A 20,520-nucleotide genomic window follows, 5' to 3' on the forward strand; every position below is an offset into this window, starting at 1 on the left:
GAGAATATAGTCATTTACATGAGTGTAACCCTTTAAACAAAACTATTCCAGAAGTCAGTATTTGACTTGTACGTAAAAATTCCCTCAATATTAAGTTGATACAAGAACTATCTTGTCATGATTGTATGTCCCAATGAAATGGTTTCTGCTTAAAACATGGTTTATTTGCCTGAAATACTGCATATAAAAGTATGTAAGAATTTGACAAATAATATAAATCAGGCTGAAGCAGGAGCTGCAAAGAACAGGTCAACCTAGAAAGTTCTTTGTCTTTTGTACCCAGTCTAGTTTCACATTGTAGAAAATTGGCAGGAAGTCACACAATGAGGCAAATGAACATGGGAAAACAAAAAGATGCCCTTAAAAGTGTAACAATTATTAGTTTTATTTTCCAGTAAAATATTCACATAACGATATCAGAATGGAATGGTACAGATGAATTCAGACTGGTTTTTAATTAGCTTGCACGTAAACATTTTTAAAATCTAAAAATTTTATGGTCAGAGTTTACAGATTTTAGTAGAAATTTTGATTCTTACAAAGCAAGTATTGCTTTACTATTGTCATTATTCCAGTCAATAATATGACTAATAACTTTTCATGTTGAACAAGTGTCTGACATGGACATCTTCAATAAATCAGCCCTTTGCAGATCAATCCAAGAAGAAAATATTATTAAACTGTGTTGCGCAAAGTTTCTTCACTTCTTCTGTAAAAAAGTTAAAATAAGATATTTCAGTGTGATATTTTACAGGAACCTCTGCAAGAAAAACCCTGGGGATCATTAAGAAGAATATAATTAAATTCAAACAGAAAAAAACCTAGGAGTTTCTAATGTAGAAATACACTTAATTTTATTCTGTCTTCAGTAAGAGAAAGTTGAGTCAAGTCTGACAATTCACACTGTCTGAAAGATGAGTTGTATTCTAAGTGGCTAAAGTGTAAATGATGGTTTGAATTTGCTGCTGGGCCATTCATCTTACCAAACTTTGACACTGCAACAGCAGAAGACTTAGCTTCAACCCAAGGAAGTATATGGTAGCCCCTTTTCAGGGGCAGGAGGGATTAGCGGAGTCTGTTACAGTAAATCAAGCCAGCAAAACTTTTGCTTTGTGCTATTTGGCAGACAGCGATTCAGGGGTAGCAGTACTTCCTAAGTTTATCGGGCACAGAAACACTCATTTACTGTTTCTGTATGGCAGGTTTGATCCTGAAAGACAATTAGAAATTATTGTGTAAGTCATGCAACTCATGCCTCTTTTTAAAATTGAGGTTGCTAGGCTTTGGTCTTGGAAAAGTATTAATTCTTTCCCATCATCCCAGTGAGCACGTTGCCTCCTATGAAAACAGAGCGCCCTAAAATTGGTGCAAGTAAGACTCAAACTGCCATTTCTCTTAGTCTGTTTAAAAGCTTATTGCATCTTAATGTTAATTTGCACTCTTAGTCATAGTAAATCATTCTCAAAACAGCATTAGAAACAAGACAACAATGGAATGAGGATCACTGACAGGACAGACATTACAGATAAGTAACCTACCCATGGATCACTGACAAATAAAACCTAACTCAGATGTAAATATGTTCATCTCTCACCTGTAATACACTTCATTAATTACTCCTAAACTAAGCTTAGAGAGCTCTCCTCTACTATTTGAAGGAGGAGGAATAACTGATTAATAATTAAGAACATCTGCTGAATATTTATGCTGTTCTTTCACAGCTGGTAGAAGGCAGACTAAAACCTTATGCAAACTTACCTGGCTTATCATAGATCAATCCCTCTCTAGATTTCTTGTGAGATGGATTTTATTACTTCTCCAGAGACATACATTTTAGTAGCAACTGTATTTAAAGGTAATAAAAAAACCAATCCTTACCATTAACTTCAATCAGATTTGCATTTTTTTGATTCAAAATAACATACAGTTCTCGCTGGTCAGACTTTTTCCCAACTACCCAGTAATCACTCATTGCCTTCACAATAATTTCCTCATCTTCATCAACTCTGAAAGAAGTTTTAGAAAGTAAAGAAGGTGGCAGCAAGTTCATCTTCAACAACTTTATTTGTAATCATTAGGACAGCTTAATGTCATAAATTGTTATGGTTGTGCAGTATCAAAGAGAGACTACCAATACTAATGTAGACACAATTCAGCAATCCAGGATGAAGGCTTCATAAATGGCTGCTTAGGACAATTACATCCCCAGATGAGTAAATCATTAATTTGTCCACCAGCCAAACACTCCAGTGCTCTGAAGAAAACACCTATCCTCCATACTGTTAAGAACACACTTCATAGAATTATGATTTGCTACACGGTAACTAAATAATGAAGGTTGGAGATGGTATGGTGATGCTAAGCTTTCACATATCTAATTATTAAACCTAGAACTAAATCGTGCTCAACAACTAGATATATTACATAAAGCTGTCACTAACCCAGTACTTCCACAAGACGGTGAAACATTCTTTTTTCATTTATAGAAAAATGAAAACCTTGTCCTTAAGCAGAGTGGGAAATTTGCCTGTCTTACTAATTAAGAGTTACAGACATCAGAATCATTCGGCATTTTCATGTTCTTTATTAATTTTTATAGTGACAGAGGGTCTCTGCCACCTTGAAGCATGATACCCATTGACAAGAAGCCAGTTATCTTCTTTATCAGCAGTACTGTAGTAACTGCAAGGTTTGCATTTCATCTATTGTCTAAGCCCTAAAAGCAACCAGCTGTTTCAGAGGAGGGTGTAATACAGACAGAAGCAGGTTTCCCTGTCCTTTATGCTACTTATCCAGAGATTAGACAGACTTAACTGCAAAAGCACTAGGCTTCACATCCCTTCTAAGTTTGTTATGGCTACTCTGAAGCTTCAAATAGATTAGATATTTTCTTGGGTAGAGGCCCTGGCCCTTCTTTAAATTATTTTTTTAAAAGGACAATAGAAGTTTTGTTTAAGACAGACTACTTCTAAACCAACACAAAATACCAAATATGATCCATGTTACACCATTCATCTCACAAAGCTATGAATAGCAATCCATGAACAAAAAGACATGAAAGCTTCACTCATTTGAAAAAAATCTACTTGACAGAAGGAGTTACAGACTATTTAATAGTTAAGCATTACCTAGAGAAGTCACTGTTGATGTCACCGAGAATCTTCATGAGGTCAGGGTGAACAGATGCAAGCGATACACTGGGTGTTTTCCTCATGTGAATGGTACTTTTCTCTGCCAGGTTCATGTGATTGAAATAGATAAACTTAAACTGAGGCTCCTTGTCAGCCCTAGGAAGATTTAAAAAAAAAAAAAAAAAAAAAAAAAGTGACTTGTGAATACCGACATGTTCTATAAGCACAGGCTTCACAGAAGACAGGTAACTAGCCAGTGCAAAGCTTACTCGGACATCCTGAAGTTATCTTCCCATTGAAGAGACCAAGTACACTAAGACTTGTGGCATGATCAAACTTCATTTTAACACTTAAAAAAAAAAAAACAAAACAAAAAAACCAACCAACAACAAAAAAACCCAAGCCTGCAAAACCAACCAGTTTTTCCCCTTCTGCTGCTTAGGCTGCTAGTAAATAGACACAGGGGAGTCTAAAGGCCTTGTCCCACTTCCCAGGAATAGCCTGCATTTTTGTCATGAGCTGTTTTTCCTCTGTTCCCATTTTGTTTCCTTGCTCCCCTATGCCAGTCCAATGTGGTTTGAATGGATGCTAGGTCTTTAATTTGATTAATAAGTAATCTTCCACTCACGCCTTTGTTATTTGTATCAAAAGAAAGAACTCTTTCCCCCATCATTTTTGTGGGCCAATCAAGAGACTATTTTCAGACTCCTGCCTTGGCAGTCTTCCTCCATTTCCTCTTATTAAATTAATATAAAATCTGTCACTTAGAGCTGTAGTTTTGGTAGAAGTCACAACAAATTCAGACAGGCAAAAACTGGCTATAGCAATTGGTACTTCAGGCTATGTATTATTTAGAATCGGGGAGATACTGTGATGACACCACTCACCTTAGCAAACACCTAGATACCCTTGCTCTCTGTCACCCAGATGCATTAGTGTCAAGAAACTGTCTTATGTTTTCAGGACACCATGGCATTAAACTTTAAAAGAGTGAAAGCTGCCAAAGCCAGTCCCAGATGACATTAAAAAAAAAACAAGTTTAATGATTTAGTAGATTGGCACAATTTCAAGCACATCCAATTCTATACCCTGCAATTTTGCTGATTTGGCATGCTACCACTAAGTAAGTTCAGTCACACACCTATCTTGGTTTAATGCCTCTTTTGTTGTCCTACGTGATGCTGTTCTTGCTTCCCCAACTAACAAAACTATCTAAAAATAAATACAATTTTATGGAAGGTCAGCTGTAGTTCTAAGTGAAGTATATTTTCCAAAGCATTAATACCCTTTTTCATTTCCCTTTTTTTTGCCCCTCAAGTAGTTACCTTAGTCCTGCAAAATAGAAAAAAATAAGACAGTTTTTCCTCACCTACTATACACAGCAACACTTCAAGAAGCAGTAATTCTGGAAAAAAGTACTCAGCTGTAAAGCTTGCATTGTAACCAAATAATCCACTTACTAAAATCCCCATTTCAAACTGTTAAACAAAAGTTATTCTAGTGTCTAGACTTCCATTTTCCTTTTGGATTTGTAACAGAGTTAAGAGTTACGTACACTCCATCCAAGATAGAAGTACTTGTAGCTAGTGGTGTCAGTGACCACTTGATGTGAAAAATAATCATTCAGTTCTTTTTTTAACATTATGCAAAATAGAAAGTCAAAGCAGAAGTCAAAGGAAATCAGCACAAAGAGGGACGTGGGCACAAAGACAGTGATATTTTTTAATTATTGTTTTTTTTCAACTCAGATGTTCTACTAGCCCAAGGGCTATTTGTGAACATTACGAGATTCCGTTTTCCTCAAGAAAAGTTAGAAAATATAAACTGAAGTTAAGATTTTGCAGGAACTGCTACTTCTCTACTTCAACATGGGGGACAGCGAGAGAAGACTACCACTTCAGCTGGCATTTTTGCCATCTTGTATATATTTCTGCAAGCACAGTATAATCTGTAGAACTCATCTCCACAGGTCAGCTAGTTTCAGTTCACACATGAAAGAAACAAAACCTAGAAGTTCCACCTCTTGTATCTGAATAATCTGCTGACAGCTGGGGGATGAGGAGGCAGAATCTTAATTGATAATAGTGAAATTTATCTTAAATTTACATGATTCTTTTCTGCAACAGTTATGCACGTAGAAGAAAAAAGGTTTCAGCAGCCACACAATAAACATTCGTTCCTAAATTAATAACATGTATGTTGTTACTTCAGGGAGACCTAAATATGCAACAACAGGCACTTTAGAAATGCTTAAGATGCAGAAAGGTAGATAAACATCATTTAAAGTACACAGTTAATGCTTTCAACGTTTGGGCTCATGTTACCATTATTTAAGCAGTTCATTAAACCCACTTTTTAACCAACAAATGAGGGACTGCAACAGGAACAGACACGTGGTACAAACCCTGATATTCTCTTGTTGATGTTGTATTGTTCGCATATGTCTGATGCTAACACGGTGAGTTGCGGCCCAACAATGCTGTCCAGTTTACGGCAGAACTCCAGCGTAGGCGGAATTGAAGCTAGGTGGTGGGTAAAGAAAAGGGAGAGATGACATTCTCTTCCCACAGTTGCAGGTACAGTTTCTGTAGTTGTTTTCTTTAAACATCAGCGAGAGTCCTGGGACAAATTTTTCTCTTAATTATAACTTTATGGATCATTTTGAGAGTGCATGGCTAACTGAAGCAATATTTAGTCATTTTACTGCGTAAATTGAGCTACTTATACTGCTGGAACAAAAATCAAAAGACTGATAAAAGCACTCATGAAGAACAGACTCAAATTAATGTGAGTGTTCTTCAAGAGTAAAACAAGTTGCGTGTAATAGCATTTTGTACTAACTATATCTTGCCAAATAAGTGATGCTAATAGGTACTTACCATCAATCATAAAGCAGACAGCTGCACTCATGGCCTGGAACAAAAAAGTTAAAGCAAAAAAACCATTTACAACAGGTTACCTCAACTACCTCAAATAAATGACAATACTTCAGTGAGGTCACACACAGGTAAACCAGTTAAATTAAAAAAAAAAATTAAAAAATCTAGTTTAAAGGTAACATTTCAATAGGATAATCTCTTTGCAATCCTGCACAACACAGGATAGTTATGAGCTTAAAATTCAGACCAGTTAACAGTTTTTAAGTTCTAGAGAAAAGGTAAAATTTGCTAAAAATGCATTTTATGCAAGGATATATGTCTGCAAGAAATTTGCATTTCATTAAAAAAAAAAGTTTTCGTTTTATTGATTAATGCTACATAAAGCCAGGTATGAAACCACTTAAAGTAACTGAAGACTGGCATTTTGTTTTAATAAAACGACTCCTTGTTTTGGGGAGGGCACAGGAGGGGGGAAAAGAGGATTCAGGCTTTAAAGCTTGTTGCTAGAAATACCAAAGTGTTTTCTGTCTCTTTGTGTTAACCTAGTCGTATGAATGCATCTTTCTATACAATTAATAAGTATTTCACATCGTTGTCGTCTTCATTTTATATAGATTCCCAATTCTGTGAAATAATTGCAGAGAAAAATGTAATACCTTATAAACAATTAAATGAAGCTCTTCATAAGTGTCATCAGTGTTAACAAATATTTTGGGGAAACGGCATTTTGCTTCCGGATCATTGAGATTTAAAGGTCCAGTAAGAAACCTAGAAAATAATTCAAGGGGTCAGATGTGATGAATTCTTATATTTCAGTTTTTCCTATTTAACAGATGTTTTTGAAACTAGCAATTACTTGCATGTATGAATATATTTGAATACAATGAGTTTTCAGCTATCCAGAAAGACATGGAGCCCTTTATATATTAACTCAGCACTCTTACATTTTCAAAGTATTATTTGCATACGTGCTCCAAAGAGTTACAGAAACAGGATCAGAAAGCCAGAATAACGCCAAGGAAATAAACTGCGCAGACCATCAAACAACAAAACTCTTTCCACATTCAAGTTGTGACTATCTTTAAAAACCCTTTTTTGTTGCTACTGGGAAAGCACTCTTCCTTTGCTTTCTAACAGTACATTCAAATTAGTTTTATGTAGAACAGTGGTGTATTAGAAGCACCTGAACTTGGGGGGGGGCGGGGGGAGCATGTGCGCCAGTGCCTCGATCCCAAAAGAATACAATAAATCAGGCAAGAGGAATTACCATGGTTAAAGAAAGATGTCCAAACCCACAATTATTCAAAATAACGTTGCCCAGCTGCTTAAGTACAGAATTCCCCACTCTGACATGCTGAGTACAGAGGAAAAATAAATAGATAAACTGCTAGATTAAATTTACACCTTTGTCTGAAGCGCCTGACTGAAAAGAAATGACCGGAGCACTTCCAAAATTTTTCATGCAGTGCATTAAGAACAGTGGGGTAGAAAAAGAAATATGCAGTATTGTATTGTTAATGAAGCCTTTTCTCTTTTTTCCCAGAGGTCAAGTTTTACATTGCACCAAGTTCTGTGTGACCCTCTGGAACAAACGGCGTGTGGTATATGTACTCAAAATACACATACTCCTCCCAAACATTTTGCCCTTGAGGGACGAAGCAGAAGATGGTGACAGTAAACAAGAGCTACCTTCCATAGTGTTGTAGATTTCCTGGCATTTCAGCCCGTATTGGAGAATCTCTTCCTGCTAACTGAAGCGAAAAAGAACACAAAGGAAAACCAACTTAGAGGTATTTTCTGTTAGTTTTTGGGGACTGTCTTTAAATCAAATCAAAGCAAACCATCTGCAGAAATTACCACTCATTAAGATATATACTCTTTGTGTAGCATGAAGGAAATAAAGCTAAAGTACAAGAGATGCTGCTAGAACAGGGCATTCTGATTTTGCATTTATTAATTTTAAAACTTATCTTATGGAGCTTTTTGATCGGGGAAGGGATAACTAACTCCATGTGGTCTTACCGCACTCCATGCTGCATTTAGCCATTAAGCTGAAGTGATTCATTTGAAGTACCGAGCTGTCATCAGGTATGAACATTCAGTAAACTCCCTACCACCATCCCATATTCAAGTTGCCAGCAGAATTCATATTGTAAGTGTTAGGTGCAAATACTACTGAGTTTAGTAAAGTGCCCTGAAAGCAATAAATCTCAGAATTCCTAAACTAAAATTTAAGACGGGAGGGGAAGACCACTTTGGTATTTTAGCCCTTAGTGCTACCTGATAAACAGAAAGAAAAGAAGAAAAAACCCCAACCAAACACAAAACCCAAACCCAACAACAACCTCCACCCTCCTACCCCCCAAAAAACCCAACTACCATACCTCAGGCTCCATGTGCCTTGGGAACAGAGAAGTTGTGAGATATTTGTACAAAATTCTCATGTCATCTTGTTCCAGTCCACTCCTAGAACATCAGGGAAAAAAAGAAACACAAGTGACGTTTGTGCTGCAGTTCAGATCACGTGTTTTCCTCTAACCAAAACTCAAGCAAAGCGTATACCAAACTAGGGTAGCAGCGTTTCAGTGTCTCAGTAGATTCAACCCCTGAATATTCATTTTTAATAGACTGTTAGTTTATTTGCTAAATACAACAACACATCTAAATGAGCCATAAACCAGAAGAGAAACAGAAACAATATTTAAACAAACAAAGATCAAGTTTGCTATTCTTAAGTCCGTTTTTAATTAGAACTCTTCACAAGCATTGCAACTTTCTGGTTCAGAACCATATAAAGAACAATCCTTTAACTAACCTTCTCTGCTAAAAGGTCCCACAGAGGAACTTGCGCATATGCACAGAGGCTCTGCGCAATGGAAGTGACAAGGACACTTCTCTAGCTGCTCCTCAGGCCAACTTGGAAGTAGTCATTTGGTACAGGTTAGAGATTTTAAAGCCAAAGACAAATGCCTTTCTTATACATCACTCATCCTACCATTCGTTTTCTAATTTTCACGCAACTCTCTCACTGATTCAGCAGCTTTGCTATTATGGCACTTATTTATAGGATGAGAAATTGAAGACACACAAAAGAATTACGAAGTACCTACCAGATCAGCTGGTCATTGTAGAGAAATGCAGTATACTTGACTATGTTCAGGCTTTCTTCCATCCTATTAATAAATGACTGAATTTTCAAGTAAGTCATTTTATCCAGTGGAAAGAAGCTGATTCCACAAAACACATCCAGCAGATCGCAAGACTGTAAATGCAGTGTCTGCAAGTACTAAGAGAATAATGACAGTTGTTTTTTAGAATTCAGAAAACTTCCAATGTGTAGATTTAAATGACAAATTTGAGTCTAATTCCCAATAATCTACACTAATGATCCAAAAAAACCACCCTGCCAGTTCTGCTTGTATGACGTACTACTTCATGTGGGGTCAGACTTTTTAGTAGGGCCAGTAGCGATAGGACAAGGGGTAATGGTTTTAAACTAAAAGAGGGTAGATTCAGACTAGATAAAAGGACAACATTTTTTACAGTGAGGGTGGTGAGGCACTGGAACAGGTTGCCCAGTGAAGTTGTGGATGCCCCATCCCTGGAAACATTCAAGGCCAGGCTGGATGGGGCTCTGAGCAACCTGGTCTGGTTGAAGATGTCCCTGCCCACAGCAGGGGGGTTGGACTGGATGACCTTTAAAGGTCCCTTCCAACCCAAACCACTCTATGGTTCTATGTGTGAATGTGTGAGTATGATTCCAGGCGTCAGCTTGCTATTATTTATCATAGTGACAACAGCTTTTAAGGGCAGCTCAAGATCTTTTCAGAGGATAAGAAAGCACAGCCTATCTTACTAACATTTAATTTCAGAACTAACTGCACAGAAATATTAGCAGATAAATCCATTAGTTTTCAATGTGCAAAGGAAAAGATCATTTCTATTATTCTCTCTCTTGATAGACTGTAACCTTTACCAAGAGATTTCAAATGCACTATCAAATGCTCTGCTCTGCGAAAGATGAGTTATCCAATGGCTCCCTCTACAGTCATTTCGCATTACCAAAGAAACCAAGAAGTAAAATACTTACAGACAAACAGTACGACAGATCTCTGTCACAGTTTATAATCTAAATCTCATTTCAGAGTTTCAGTGCAGCCCAAGCCTGCCAGCAAAGCCTGCCAGCAACATGCAGCCAATTCGTTCAATAGGGTTCTAACAGAACAACTTGCATGACCAAACTTTTTAAGCATTTCTAATTCCCCAGTGAAAGAGAAACAACTTTTCCTTGGGTTTTTTTGTTATACAAATCTATAGCAATTACTGTTTTATCTTCAGTAGGAACTTCCAAGAAAAACAATGTTTTAAAGATAAAAATCTATTACTTCCCTTTTTTCCATGCTCTATTTTTTAATTTAGTCTAGACAGAAGCATACACCAGCTAATCAAACAAGTATTCCTTGTGCCAACAGTGTTCATTCTAGAGTCTATGATGGTCTTACAAAAAACAAGCAAAAAAACCCCAAAAACTCACAAGCGAAGGCTGTCCTAAAATCAAACTGAACTGTACTTTTGTTTACACTGTCACAACATTGTGTTATTTTAAAAACCTGTTAAGAGAACAGAATTTTAAACACCAATATACACTGTCTACACTCCATCATTATCAGAGATATCAATATTCAATCTCTACCACAAGAGAATTAACTGCTGACAGCAGTCCTCTCTTTCCTTCCGTGCAAATGAAATGGGGGCAGACAAACAGTTGGTTGCCGCCTTTTAAAGCTAGCTTGATGAAACTTTTCATGTAGGAACTCAAAATTCTGCAAGACATGACTACTCAAGTCAGTTACTTTATGTAAAAAATACCTGAATAATATTTGATAGATTTCTTGCTCAGAAATAGGTTTTGCTTTCCATCCTTTCGCTAAAACATTTGCTTTTAAAGATTGAAATTAAATTCTGAAGACTAGATATAACCAAGGCAATATTTCCTGGAACCTTATCAGGCATGACTACTAATTCCACATGGGAGGTAGGCTGGGGGGCAGAAGTTAAAAATTACGACTATCCATTACTTCACAGTTCTATGGGACTTTCGAGTCTGTGCATGCAGGTTGTGGAATCTCCATCCCTGGATATTTTCAAGACTCAACCAGCCGAAGCTCTGTGCACTCTAGTTTGAATTCAGTGTTACCCTACTTTGAGTAGCAGGCTGAACTAGATGATCTCTCCAGATTCCTTCCAACCTGAATGATTCTGCAACAATTACTCAAATAGGTCTGCACAGACTGTTATTACACTAACCAATTCAAATGTTAAAGCAGAATTTCCAAAGAATGAACATGATTCCATCAGAGAACATATCCAACAACTAAGCTGTTCCATCAAGCCATAACCCTGCCTGTGGTTCAACTCCATTTAAAGAACCTACCACGTTAGTAGGAAGCAGGAAGTATTTGAAAAAATAAGTAACCAGACTTTTTGCGTTGCTGCTACAGCTTTTCCACTGCCTATGTTTTATAGTAACACTGCAGCCACTTAGAGGACATTTTTGCCTTTTATTTCCAACACCAAACCACACTGTATATGCCTGAAAAATAAGGTCTTACCCGATGGAAGAATTTCTCTAGTCTTTCCTTTAGAACTTTTACACCTCCATCTTCCATGGCTTTCAGGAATGTGCCATTGAAAAGCTAATCGTTAAAAGGAAAAAAAAAAAAAAAAAAAAAAAAAATCAGTCAGTTGAGTAATCATTTACAATAATTTCTTATTACTCAGCCATGAATATAGCTAGATTACAATACAGCTCCTGTTTCTCAGTATTTGGACTCCACATAGATCCAAATGTACCCCTTCTTTATTGAAAAAACCTCCCTCAGATTTGCAGAGTCCAGGTATATATGGCAGCAGAGGCAGAATTAGAAAAGGAAACTAAATTCTTTAACGGTAGAGAAATGATTTATCTGTGTTGCTTAAGTATCTTAGGCTCTTCCTTTGTAAAAGCCAGATTGATGGCCTTTATCCAGTATTGTTTCTGTAACAGTTAATATCTAATACCATCAAAATCAAATGCTTAGTAGTGTAACTGCCCATGAAAGAAAGAAACCTGGACTTCACAGAAATTAGAAGGCTTTATTTTTACAATAAGCTAATGAACCAGCACAGGTAACTGCAAAAGCTTTATTCTTCTCTTCCATCAACACCGCTTCAGAAAAAGCTTCAGACAAAGAGCAGACCATAGTAACGAGACAAGAACGTCAAAGCAATGATGAGCCTGCATATCCAAATGGCACCGCGAGGATCGCTTCCTCTGCCCAGAAGAGGAGCCTCTAGTATTAACTCTACCTTGTACATGCTGTAGCACTGCTGTAGGACCGAACTATAAACCTTGTCCTGCAGAAAAGAGAGCAGGACATTAGTATAAGCAGAGGCAGAATTTCAAATATTTTGGCTGAGCTACACGTTTTCGAAGAGCCAGCAAACACACAAATTAGAGAAATCCATCTCTGAAAAGTTAAACAGCATTTTCAGTCAGCATCTAGAAATTGCTCTGTACTTATAAAGTACTATTTCAATAAGTCCCTTCCCCCCTTACATTTAATACCAAAAGCGCCTTATTAACTCATGCACAAGATGGCAGTTACAAACAGTGCCCTTCCCTAAGGAGAGTGGTCAGTGACAATGAACTCAATTCTGACCAGTTTTCTCTTCATCCAGGTCAAAGGCTAAAGGAGGTGGGACACCACAGCAGGTTTTTATTGGGATGGCATCTTAACCCAGCTGAAAAAAAGACTATTTTATTGTTTGTCTGGCAAAATAGAGTGCCTATGACACCAATCCTTTTCTTAGGACACAATGAGGAAGAGCACTAGTGCACACTGTAATGAACGGAGGCAGCATAAGCAACCAGCTTTTTAAATATTATCCCACCCAGCCAAATACCCTTCCTGTATACAATTAAACTGACCTAATGATACTGCAGTTTGGACAAGAAATCCCATGATAATTATGAGCTGTTTGTTTTTCCAGATTATTAGTAAATATTACTAGCAGTCTTAAGAAAGTAGTAACGTGTAGTTAAACCTAATAAAAATACATAGATTTAAAGTCTTGCAAGAACTTTATTAAACAAACGGATCCTAAGAAATATTAACCTATTCTAAGCTAAAAGTCTCACAAATGCACATTTCACTGATGTTTACTGGGTGATCTTGAACTGCTAGATGGATAATTCTCTGTCTTGCTCTCTTCTTTAAACTTTATTGAAATGTACTTTGTCCTTTTCCATTTATAGAGATAGATAGAGATATATAAAAAAATCAATTTGACAGCAGTTCAAGAAGAATCAAACAAAGATATTTCTGGAGGTACTCTTAAAATACAATATAACCCATTAAAAAAAAAAAAAAAAAAGAAAGGAAAAAGTTCAGTATTACCAGTAATTCTTCTTCCTGATATTCATAGACTGGCTTTCCATCTTTGTGTTTTTCTATTATGGGATTCCGTACAACCTAGAAAGTCGAACAGGCTGGTATTAGACAATGCAGAATGCATTGACAACATTGCGATATGATGCTTTAGAAATATGCATATCACATGCATAAGTACCATGACCATCCAGAAGTTTTCTTCAGGTTCATGGAAAAATTGTCTGTTCTTCTGTGTATGTAGGGATTTTGCAGGTTTTGTTGGACTAAAGGTCCTGGAAAGAAAACGTATACGTAGATATAGATATTTATTCACACTCACAAAAAGAAAACATATGATTGGGAAATTTAAAGTACAGTGCTTGTCTAACGCAATGAGCCATGCAATCAGGCTCCATACCTTGTGAATTGTACTATAGCTTCACATAGTCCCACATTTCTAATTTTTTCATTCTTTTCTACTTCATTTGGGTGATAGAAGAGAATCTTCTTTTCTTCCTAAAATTTGAAAAAAAGAATCAAAGCAAATGCATTTTAACAGAATCAGAGTTAAAGAATGCTAAGTTCATGGTTTGCTTGTTTTTTAACTTTAATCTCTTAATTTACTAGGCAGAATTTTATTTTGTACCTAAATGGGCTTCTATAAAATGGATAAAAGGCATATTTAAGCACACTCAAGCAGTCAGGCATCCCAAGATATCTCAAAGCGCTTTATAAATTCCAAGGCTCTTGAAATCATAGGCCCTAGTCACTTCACAGCTAGTTCAAAGCAAGGCTAGCTTCAAAGCCAGATCAAAGCATGGCCAGCTTCACAGCTAGCTCAGATTGCTCAAGGCCTTGTCCAGTCAAGGTCTGAATATCTCCCAAGATGGAGATTCCACAACCTTTCCAGGTCCTGTTCTGCTGTTTGACCACTTCACTGTGAAGAACTTTTTTGTTCTATCTCATCAGAATTTCCCTTACTGGAACTTCTTCCATGACCTCTCATCCTTTCACTTCAAGAAGAAGTGCTTCCATGAGTGATTATATGTATAGAGTGATTCCATGCTCTATAGCCACCCTTTAGGCAGGTGAAGACAGCTGCCAGGCCCCCTTCCACCTCGTCTCTTCTTCAGGCTGCACAAATCCAGTTACCTACGGCTCTCCTGGTACATCATGGACTGTGGCCCCCTGACAAACTCACGGGCCCTCTGCTGGGCTTGCTTCAGTTTGTTAGTACGTCTCCTACTCTGGGAAGCCCCAGACAAACACGGTGCCCACCCGCAGTCTCACAAGTGGGAAGCAATTGCTTCACTCGACCTGCTCGTGCACGCTCACTCACGCAGCCTGGTACGCTGTTAGTTCTCACCGCCACAAGGGCACACACTGCTGATTCACGTACGACCTGTTGTTCACTAGGACTCCCTGGTCCTGTTTTGCAAAGCTGCTTTCTAACCAGTCAGCCCCTGGCCTGTCACGGGGCACGAGGTTATTTCATCCCCCACACAGCAGGACTCTGCATCTGCCTTTTTTGAGCTCCACGAGGTTCCTGGCAGCCCATTTCCCCGCTCGCTGAGGGACCCTGTGAACAGCAGCCCTGCTCTCCAGCGTATCAACAGCCTCCCCCGGTTTGAGGGTGCACTCAGTCTCATCGCCCTGGTCGTTAATAAGTTTGTAAGTACACTGCCCTGCTTAAAAATTATTAAAACTAAAGATTATCACATGAACCATATAACATGCTATTACCTTAAAATAGAGACTATAGCTTCTTGAATTTACTTACTAAAGATAACAATAGCAAGAAAATACTAGCAATAATTTGAATTTAACTAAGGTAAACACCAAGCTTTCTACCACGTTGAATCTACCCGGAGAAAATTATTTTTAGAAAAAGTTGCTGCATCAGTAAAAGATAGTTACTAATGGACCAGCCCCTCATTTACAATATTTTACGTGCTACTGTTGAAAACGCCCTCGGTTACTGTTCTGTTCTAGTCTGAAGCAGGGACGGATCTGGAGGGAGGCGGCACTCGTCCCGGGCCCCGCTGAGGGCCGCCGATCCAGGCCGCAGGCGCTGACGGGGCGGCGGGCAGGGAGAGCCGCAGCTCCCGCCCGGCGAAGCGCCGCTCCGCGCCCCGAGGCCGCCGTTGTCCGGGGTGCTGGGGGGGGGGGGGGGGGGGGCGCTCATCCCGCGGGCACACGCTGCGGCCCGGGCCGCGGGGAGGGACCGCAGAGCCGAGACAGCCGCCCCGGGGCCCCCTGCGGCGGCCGGGACGGAGCTGGGCCGGGAGGGCGCCCTCCTGTCCCCGCGGCCCCGGGACGCGACGCCCCCTCCGGTACCTCTCCCTCTTTGGGCCCCAGCTTGGGGTTGTAGATGAAGAAACTGAGCAGGGTCGGAGCGAGCTGTTTCTCCTGGCCGGCTCCCCCCGCCGCCGCCGTCGCCATACTGAGCCTGAAGCGAGCGCGCCTGGGCCCGGCAGCCGCCACACACCATGAGGGAGCAGCCCGGGGCCCTCCGCCGGCGCCGACACCGGCCCCGGCCCCGCAGCGCTTCCGCCTTCTTCCCCCGCCCCGGAAGAGCACGGTGCGGGCCAGGAAGCGCTCCCGGGGCCGGCGGGGGCCTGGCGGGGGCCCGGCGCTCCGCAGCGACCCCGCCGGCGGGGAGAGGAATGGCGGGTGTCGGGCCGGAGCGCGGGGCTGCCCGGGCCGGCGCAGCCGCTCCGGTCACTGCCTGGTGATCGGCGGGCTCGCAGGAGGTCGGGGAGCCCCGGCGACCCGATCTTCCCTCGGCAAGAGGCTGTGCCTGGCCAGGGAGCCCTGCTGGAGCCGCCGGCACGGCCCCTCCCGGGCAGCCCCTCCGCAGGCGAGGCGCTGCGGTGCCAGGTCACCCTGCGGCCGTCACACCCCTCTTCTGGAGAGCAGGCACAGCGCAGTCCGCTTCCCTTCTGATTCGATCCAAGCTGCCTGGCAGCTGAAAAAAGTAGAAACGCTGTATTTTTAGAGGTAAAATCCGAGATTTGAAAGATGAGATCTACAAGTTTGAATATGTTGAAGGAAATGTCATCCAGCATCACTTAGTGCAGGTAATCCTTTCTCCATAAAGAGATACATTACATTTATTCTGATTATTTTTCGTTTTTTTGTCTAGCACATTTAAGATAGTGGCATTTAACTAACAAAATACTCCAGAAGCTTTTCTGTTACTTTTCAATTCCAATTTTAATCAAAATTCAGTGTGAACTAAATTATAAGTAAAACCAGCTACCCGGTAAGAGATGTATCACTTTGCTTCTCTATAGGAGCGTGAGGTTTAGGAATCTGAATAAACTAAAGCTACGTAATTGCTTAAATAAACACCTAGGTAAGGTATAAAAGATAATTGAACATATCATTCCACCAGGTCATTTAGGAAAATGTACTGGTAAGCTTTCTTGAGGTTGTGCTAGATTAAATCTGAAAGAAAACAGTATTTCTGGAGTTTTTTTCACTTTTGATATTGTTTCGGTTCCTATCATCACTCTTAGTTTATATTTCCTTTCAGTGCTAGTAATGTCATTCTGGGTAGTCCTCATCAGCCTCAGCAGCTGATGGCTTACTTGAGAACCCAATTCAGTGCTGTAGGAGCACTGTGTGGAATAAAGATGCTGTAAGACTGCAGTGATTTAATATTTAATGTCTGTACTCAAAAAGTGAGTGGTGTAAGCATGAGAGGGATGACCACTGTTTCCCCCTGGGCTGGTAGAGTCGGCGTGCAGCTCGGCCTCACATCCCTACTGCCATGCCATGGCTGCAAACCCTTCTGTACCTGGCCTGAGGTAGGCAGCTGCCTCCTGTGAGGGAGGGGAGGCACAAAATGGAGGGGGCTGCTTCTTGTGAGGGAGAGGAGGCACAAAATGGAGGGGGCTGCTTCTTGTGAGGGAGAGGAGGCACAAAATGGAGGGGATTGCCTCTTGTCACGGAGAGGAGGCACAAAATGGAGGGGATTGCTTCTTGTGAGGGAGGGAAGGCACAAAATGAAGGGGGCTGCTTCTTGTGAGGGATGAAAGGCACAAAATGGAGGGGGTTGCTTCCTGTGAGGGAGAGGAGGCACAAAATGGAGGTGCTGGTTGGCTGTGAGGTCCAGTGAGCCAGGTGGCCAGCCATGCTGAGGCTCTCTCAGGCTGGTTCAACATGGAGTTTGAATATGTGAATTCATGTGAACATAGTATGTGTGCAGACTCGCTGTCCACGGGTGCAGAGCTCATCGCCACCTTGGGCGTCACCTTTCCTGCCTGCATGCATGGTGTTTAACCCAAACCTCTCAAGAGCTGAGCAGCTCCTCACGTCGTGTGGATGGGACAGGTAGGAGCAACACAACAGGCTGAGCCATAGCAGTAGAGCGAGCATTTCCAGTCAGCACCAGCCAGGTCTCAAATAGCTGTAGGAAATGTTTCCAAAGCTGCAGAGAGAAACTGATTTATAATTTAATGCAGGTGTTTTCAGAGAGGCCAGGGCGGAAGGTGACTTCTGCCTCTTGCCAGCACAAGAAAGCAGGATGGGGGAAGGTCCTGCTGTGCTGAGCTCCACAGGGTTTCCCTGAGCAGGGCCTGAGTAAGGATCAGGCCAAATGTGTCAGGATGAGGCATCCAAATACAGTAATTCTTGCTTCATACCCTATGTCTGTGAGTTAAAATTCAGCAGCGTGCGCAGATCAGCCCTTTAGAGTTATGGTCTGTCCATTTAAAGGCTGCAACACAGATGAGAGAATTTCTAGGAGCATCCAGTCAGGATTGAATAGATCAAATGAAAAAAGCAAAGTTTCCCCCCTGGCTTGTGCTGTACTATGGGGAGGGTGGGGTGGTGATCAGGTCTGCAGGCCAGAGGGGAAGTTAATTTCTTTATACTACTCACGTAATGCAAAACATGGAAATTATTAAAATTGCTGGTATTGAAAGTCGAGTTAATTAATTTCTTACCAAAGAAATTATAAAACTGCAGCGACTGTGGATTTTGGCTTGTGTTGGGTTAAACTTTTAGATGTGTGTTTGTTCAGGACTTAACACAATGGAGATCCCGGTCTATGACTAGGGTGCCTAATTACTGCTGTAATACAAATACTGTTGCAAGGGATATATTGTGGAGGCATATATGGTTGGACAGTGGATACTTACTGTAATTAGTGATTGCTGAGGAAGGTGTTTCCATGCCAGACTTTCCCTAGGAAGGGAATTAATGTGTGTGTAGAGATTGCTAAAATATAATTCTGCTCAGTGGAACCTCATCTGTAACTTGACATGGCTTTTGGTGGAAGTATTTGTGAGAATCTACAAAGAGTAAGTGATAACAGATTCAATTAAATTATTACATTTCTAATGTACAAATTAACAGGGCAGGAAGAAACTTCGATTGTGGTTCCAATTTCATCCCATCTTCTTAATTGTATGTGCAGTAACACCACACCTTGACATTTGCAAAGTGGCATCAGATCACCCCGAGTTTGAAATGTGATTCCTAGTCCATGATTATGTAAAATTAAACTGCTGCGTAAGTACATTGGGAATTTGACAGGACAACCCCTGCATCAGGAGACAAATAATTAACAACTTTATGAGTGACTTCTAATTTATTAAAAAAATTATGTAGGAGTAAGAAATAGTATCTTCAGCATTGTGCAGTCATACTTTTTGGTTTGTTGAACCTATTTCTAGGTACTATTTTGAGCATTTCTGTCAGCTGCATAGTAGCAGACTTAACAAAAAGGTATACTATAAATCACTCGCGGTGTTAGAGTTGACAGCTGTAAATAAATACAGCTGACAGCTCAAATAGCTGTTCCATTGACAGTATGTGGTCTAAATGTGTTAACAAATGTGTAGACTCAGCAGTTTGGGATTAGTTTAGCAAATAAATTACAAAATAGTGCTGTGATCCAGCAAAAAGCACAATGCCTGTGTATCCCTGGTCTGCACGCTTTGTTCATAATGTAACAGGCCTTTGCAGCTCTGTGTGAAAATACAACACTGCAGCTAGATATAGGGGTCCTGCTAAGAGTATCATTTGTCTCCCCCAGATTTCTTCTTAGTGTAATGTCAAGGAATGTGAGCAACTGAGTGTCATGGTGAGTAGAGATGGTTAAATAATGGATGTATTTGCTTTGCAGAATCAGAAATTTAATAAAGGAAGGTAGTAACTTTACACTAGCTTTGGTTATGATTAAGGATACAAAGTCACGGAATAACAATTAAAAAATACTTTCATGCAAAACCTGAGATCTTTAAATGTTTTGATTTGTTAATGTGTTTAACAGGAATGCCTAGGTATTGTTACTAGCATGGATCTGTAGTACATGTGAAAGAAAAGCTGGGAAGAGAGGATGAGGAAGGGGCTAGACAGTTAAAAGGATTTCAGCTCTGAAGATGAATTATAGTAATATGTTCATTATTTCCCTGCTGATCACAGCAAGAAATGAGAGAGAGAATTACACGAAGAATTATGTCATGGTTTGACATATTTAAGGCATGGTGGTTTTTATGCTTAGAGGTTGAATCAGGCCACTGTTTATTCTTTTATATTTTAATTTTAACTATTCACAGACAGGGTAACATGGCACAAGGTATTATGGGGTAAATAATGTGAACATGAAAGGGAACTCTGGACACCTGTATTTTGATGGAATCATAAGTATTCTGGTATTTTCTAAACATGTATTTTATAGTTGTTGCGTGTAGTGAATAATTTTAGTATACAATGTACAAGTGGTAATTCTGATAACTAGTTGCAACTTTTGTTGCAATCTGTAAGCACCATTGTCAGTAGTAGCTGATTTCTGAATGCTGCCTCTCATGTCAAATCTTTGTAGTGAATGCCATTTTTTATTGCAGTCCTTATTTCCATCCCATTAATGAAATACATGATTACAGAAAGTGGCTGCTCATTGCCTTCAGTGAGCACCCATATCCACATGTTAAATGATAGTTAAATATGGGAAATATCTTTAGTTTTCCCTTCCTTGTCAGTCAATAAAGCCCTGCCCAGGAGCTTTCTCAATTACAAGTCCCTACTTGAAACAATTGGAATTCTGCATACCATGCCTCTAGCAGGAGGTTTACTGATGGCATTTTG

The 20,520-nt window shown here is 40.0% G+C and overlaps 1 protein-coding gene across 3 annotated transcripts; it reads right to left on the minus strand.

The window, feature by feature from the left end:
- Positions 1 to 354: 354 nt before the first annotated feature.
- Positions 355 to 15,970, minus strand: CCZ1 (CCZ1 homolog, vacuolar protein trafficking and biogenesis associated). 3 transcript variants are annotated; one of them, XM_082312794.1, is made up of 15 exons: positions 15,760 to 15,970; positions 13,841 to 13,938; positions 13,622 to 13,715; positions 13,450 to 13,524; positions 12,359 to 12,406; positions 11,623 to 11,706; positions 9,121 to 9,296; positions 8,395 to 8,476; positions 7,700 to 7,761; positions 6,667 to 6,778; positions 6,011 to 6,044; positions 5,536 to 5,653; positions 3,129 to 3,287; positions 1,879 to 2,006; positions 355 to 706 (listed from the first exon to the last, which is right to left on the minus strand). In XM_082312794.1, exons 1-15 carry the CDS (start codon positions 15,862 to 15,864, stop codon positions 654 to 656), a joined length of 1,428 nt encoding a protein of 475 aa, XP_082168920.1. In that variant the 5' UTR covers positions 15,865 to 15,970; the 3' UTR covers positions 355 to 653. The 3 variants fall into 3 exon arrangements, 2 of the variants coding, with proteins under 2 accessions (XP_082168920.1, XP_082168919.1); XM_082312793.1 differs by having other exon boundaries at positions 356 to 709; XR_014228258.1 differs by having other exon boundaries at positions 648 to 709; positions 984 to 2,006.
- Positions 15,971 to 20,520: the final 4,550 nt, after the last annotated feature.

The sequence above is a fragment of the Platalea leucorodia genome (genome assembly GCF_965183815.1).
Source record: "Platalea leucorodia genome assembly, chromosome: 5".
NCBI classification, from domain to species: Eukaryota; Metazoa; Chordata; class Aves; order Pelecaniformes; family Threskiornithidae; genus Platalea; species Platalea leucorodia.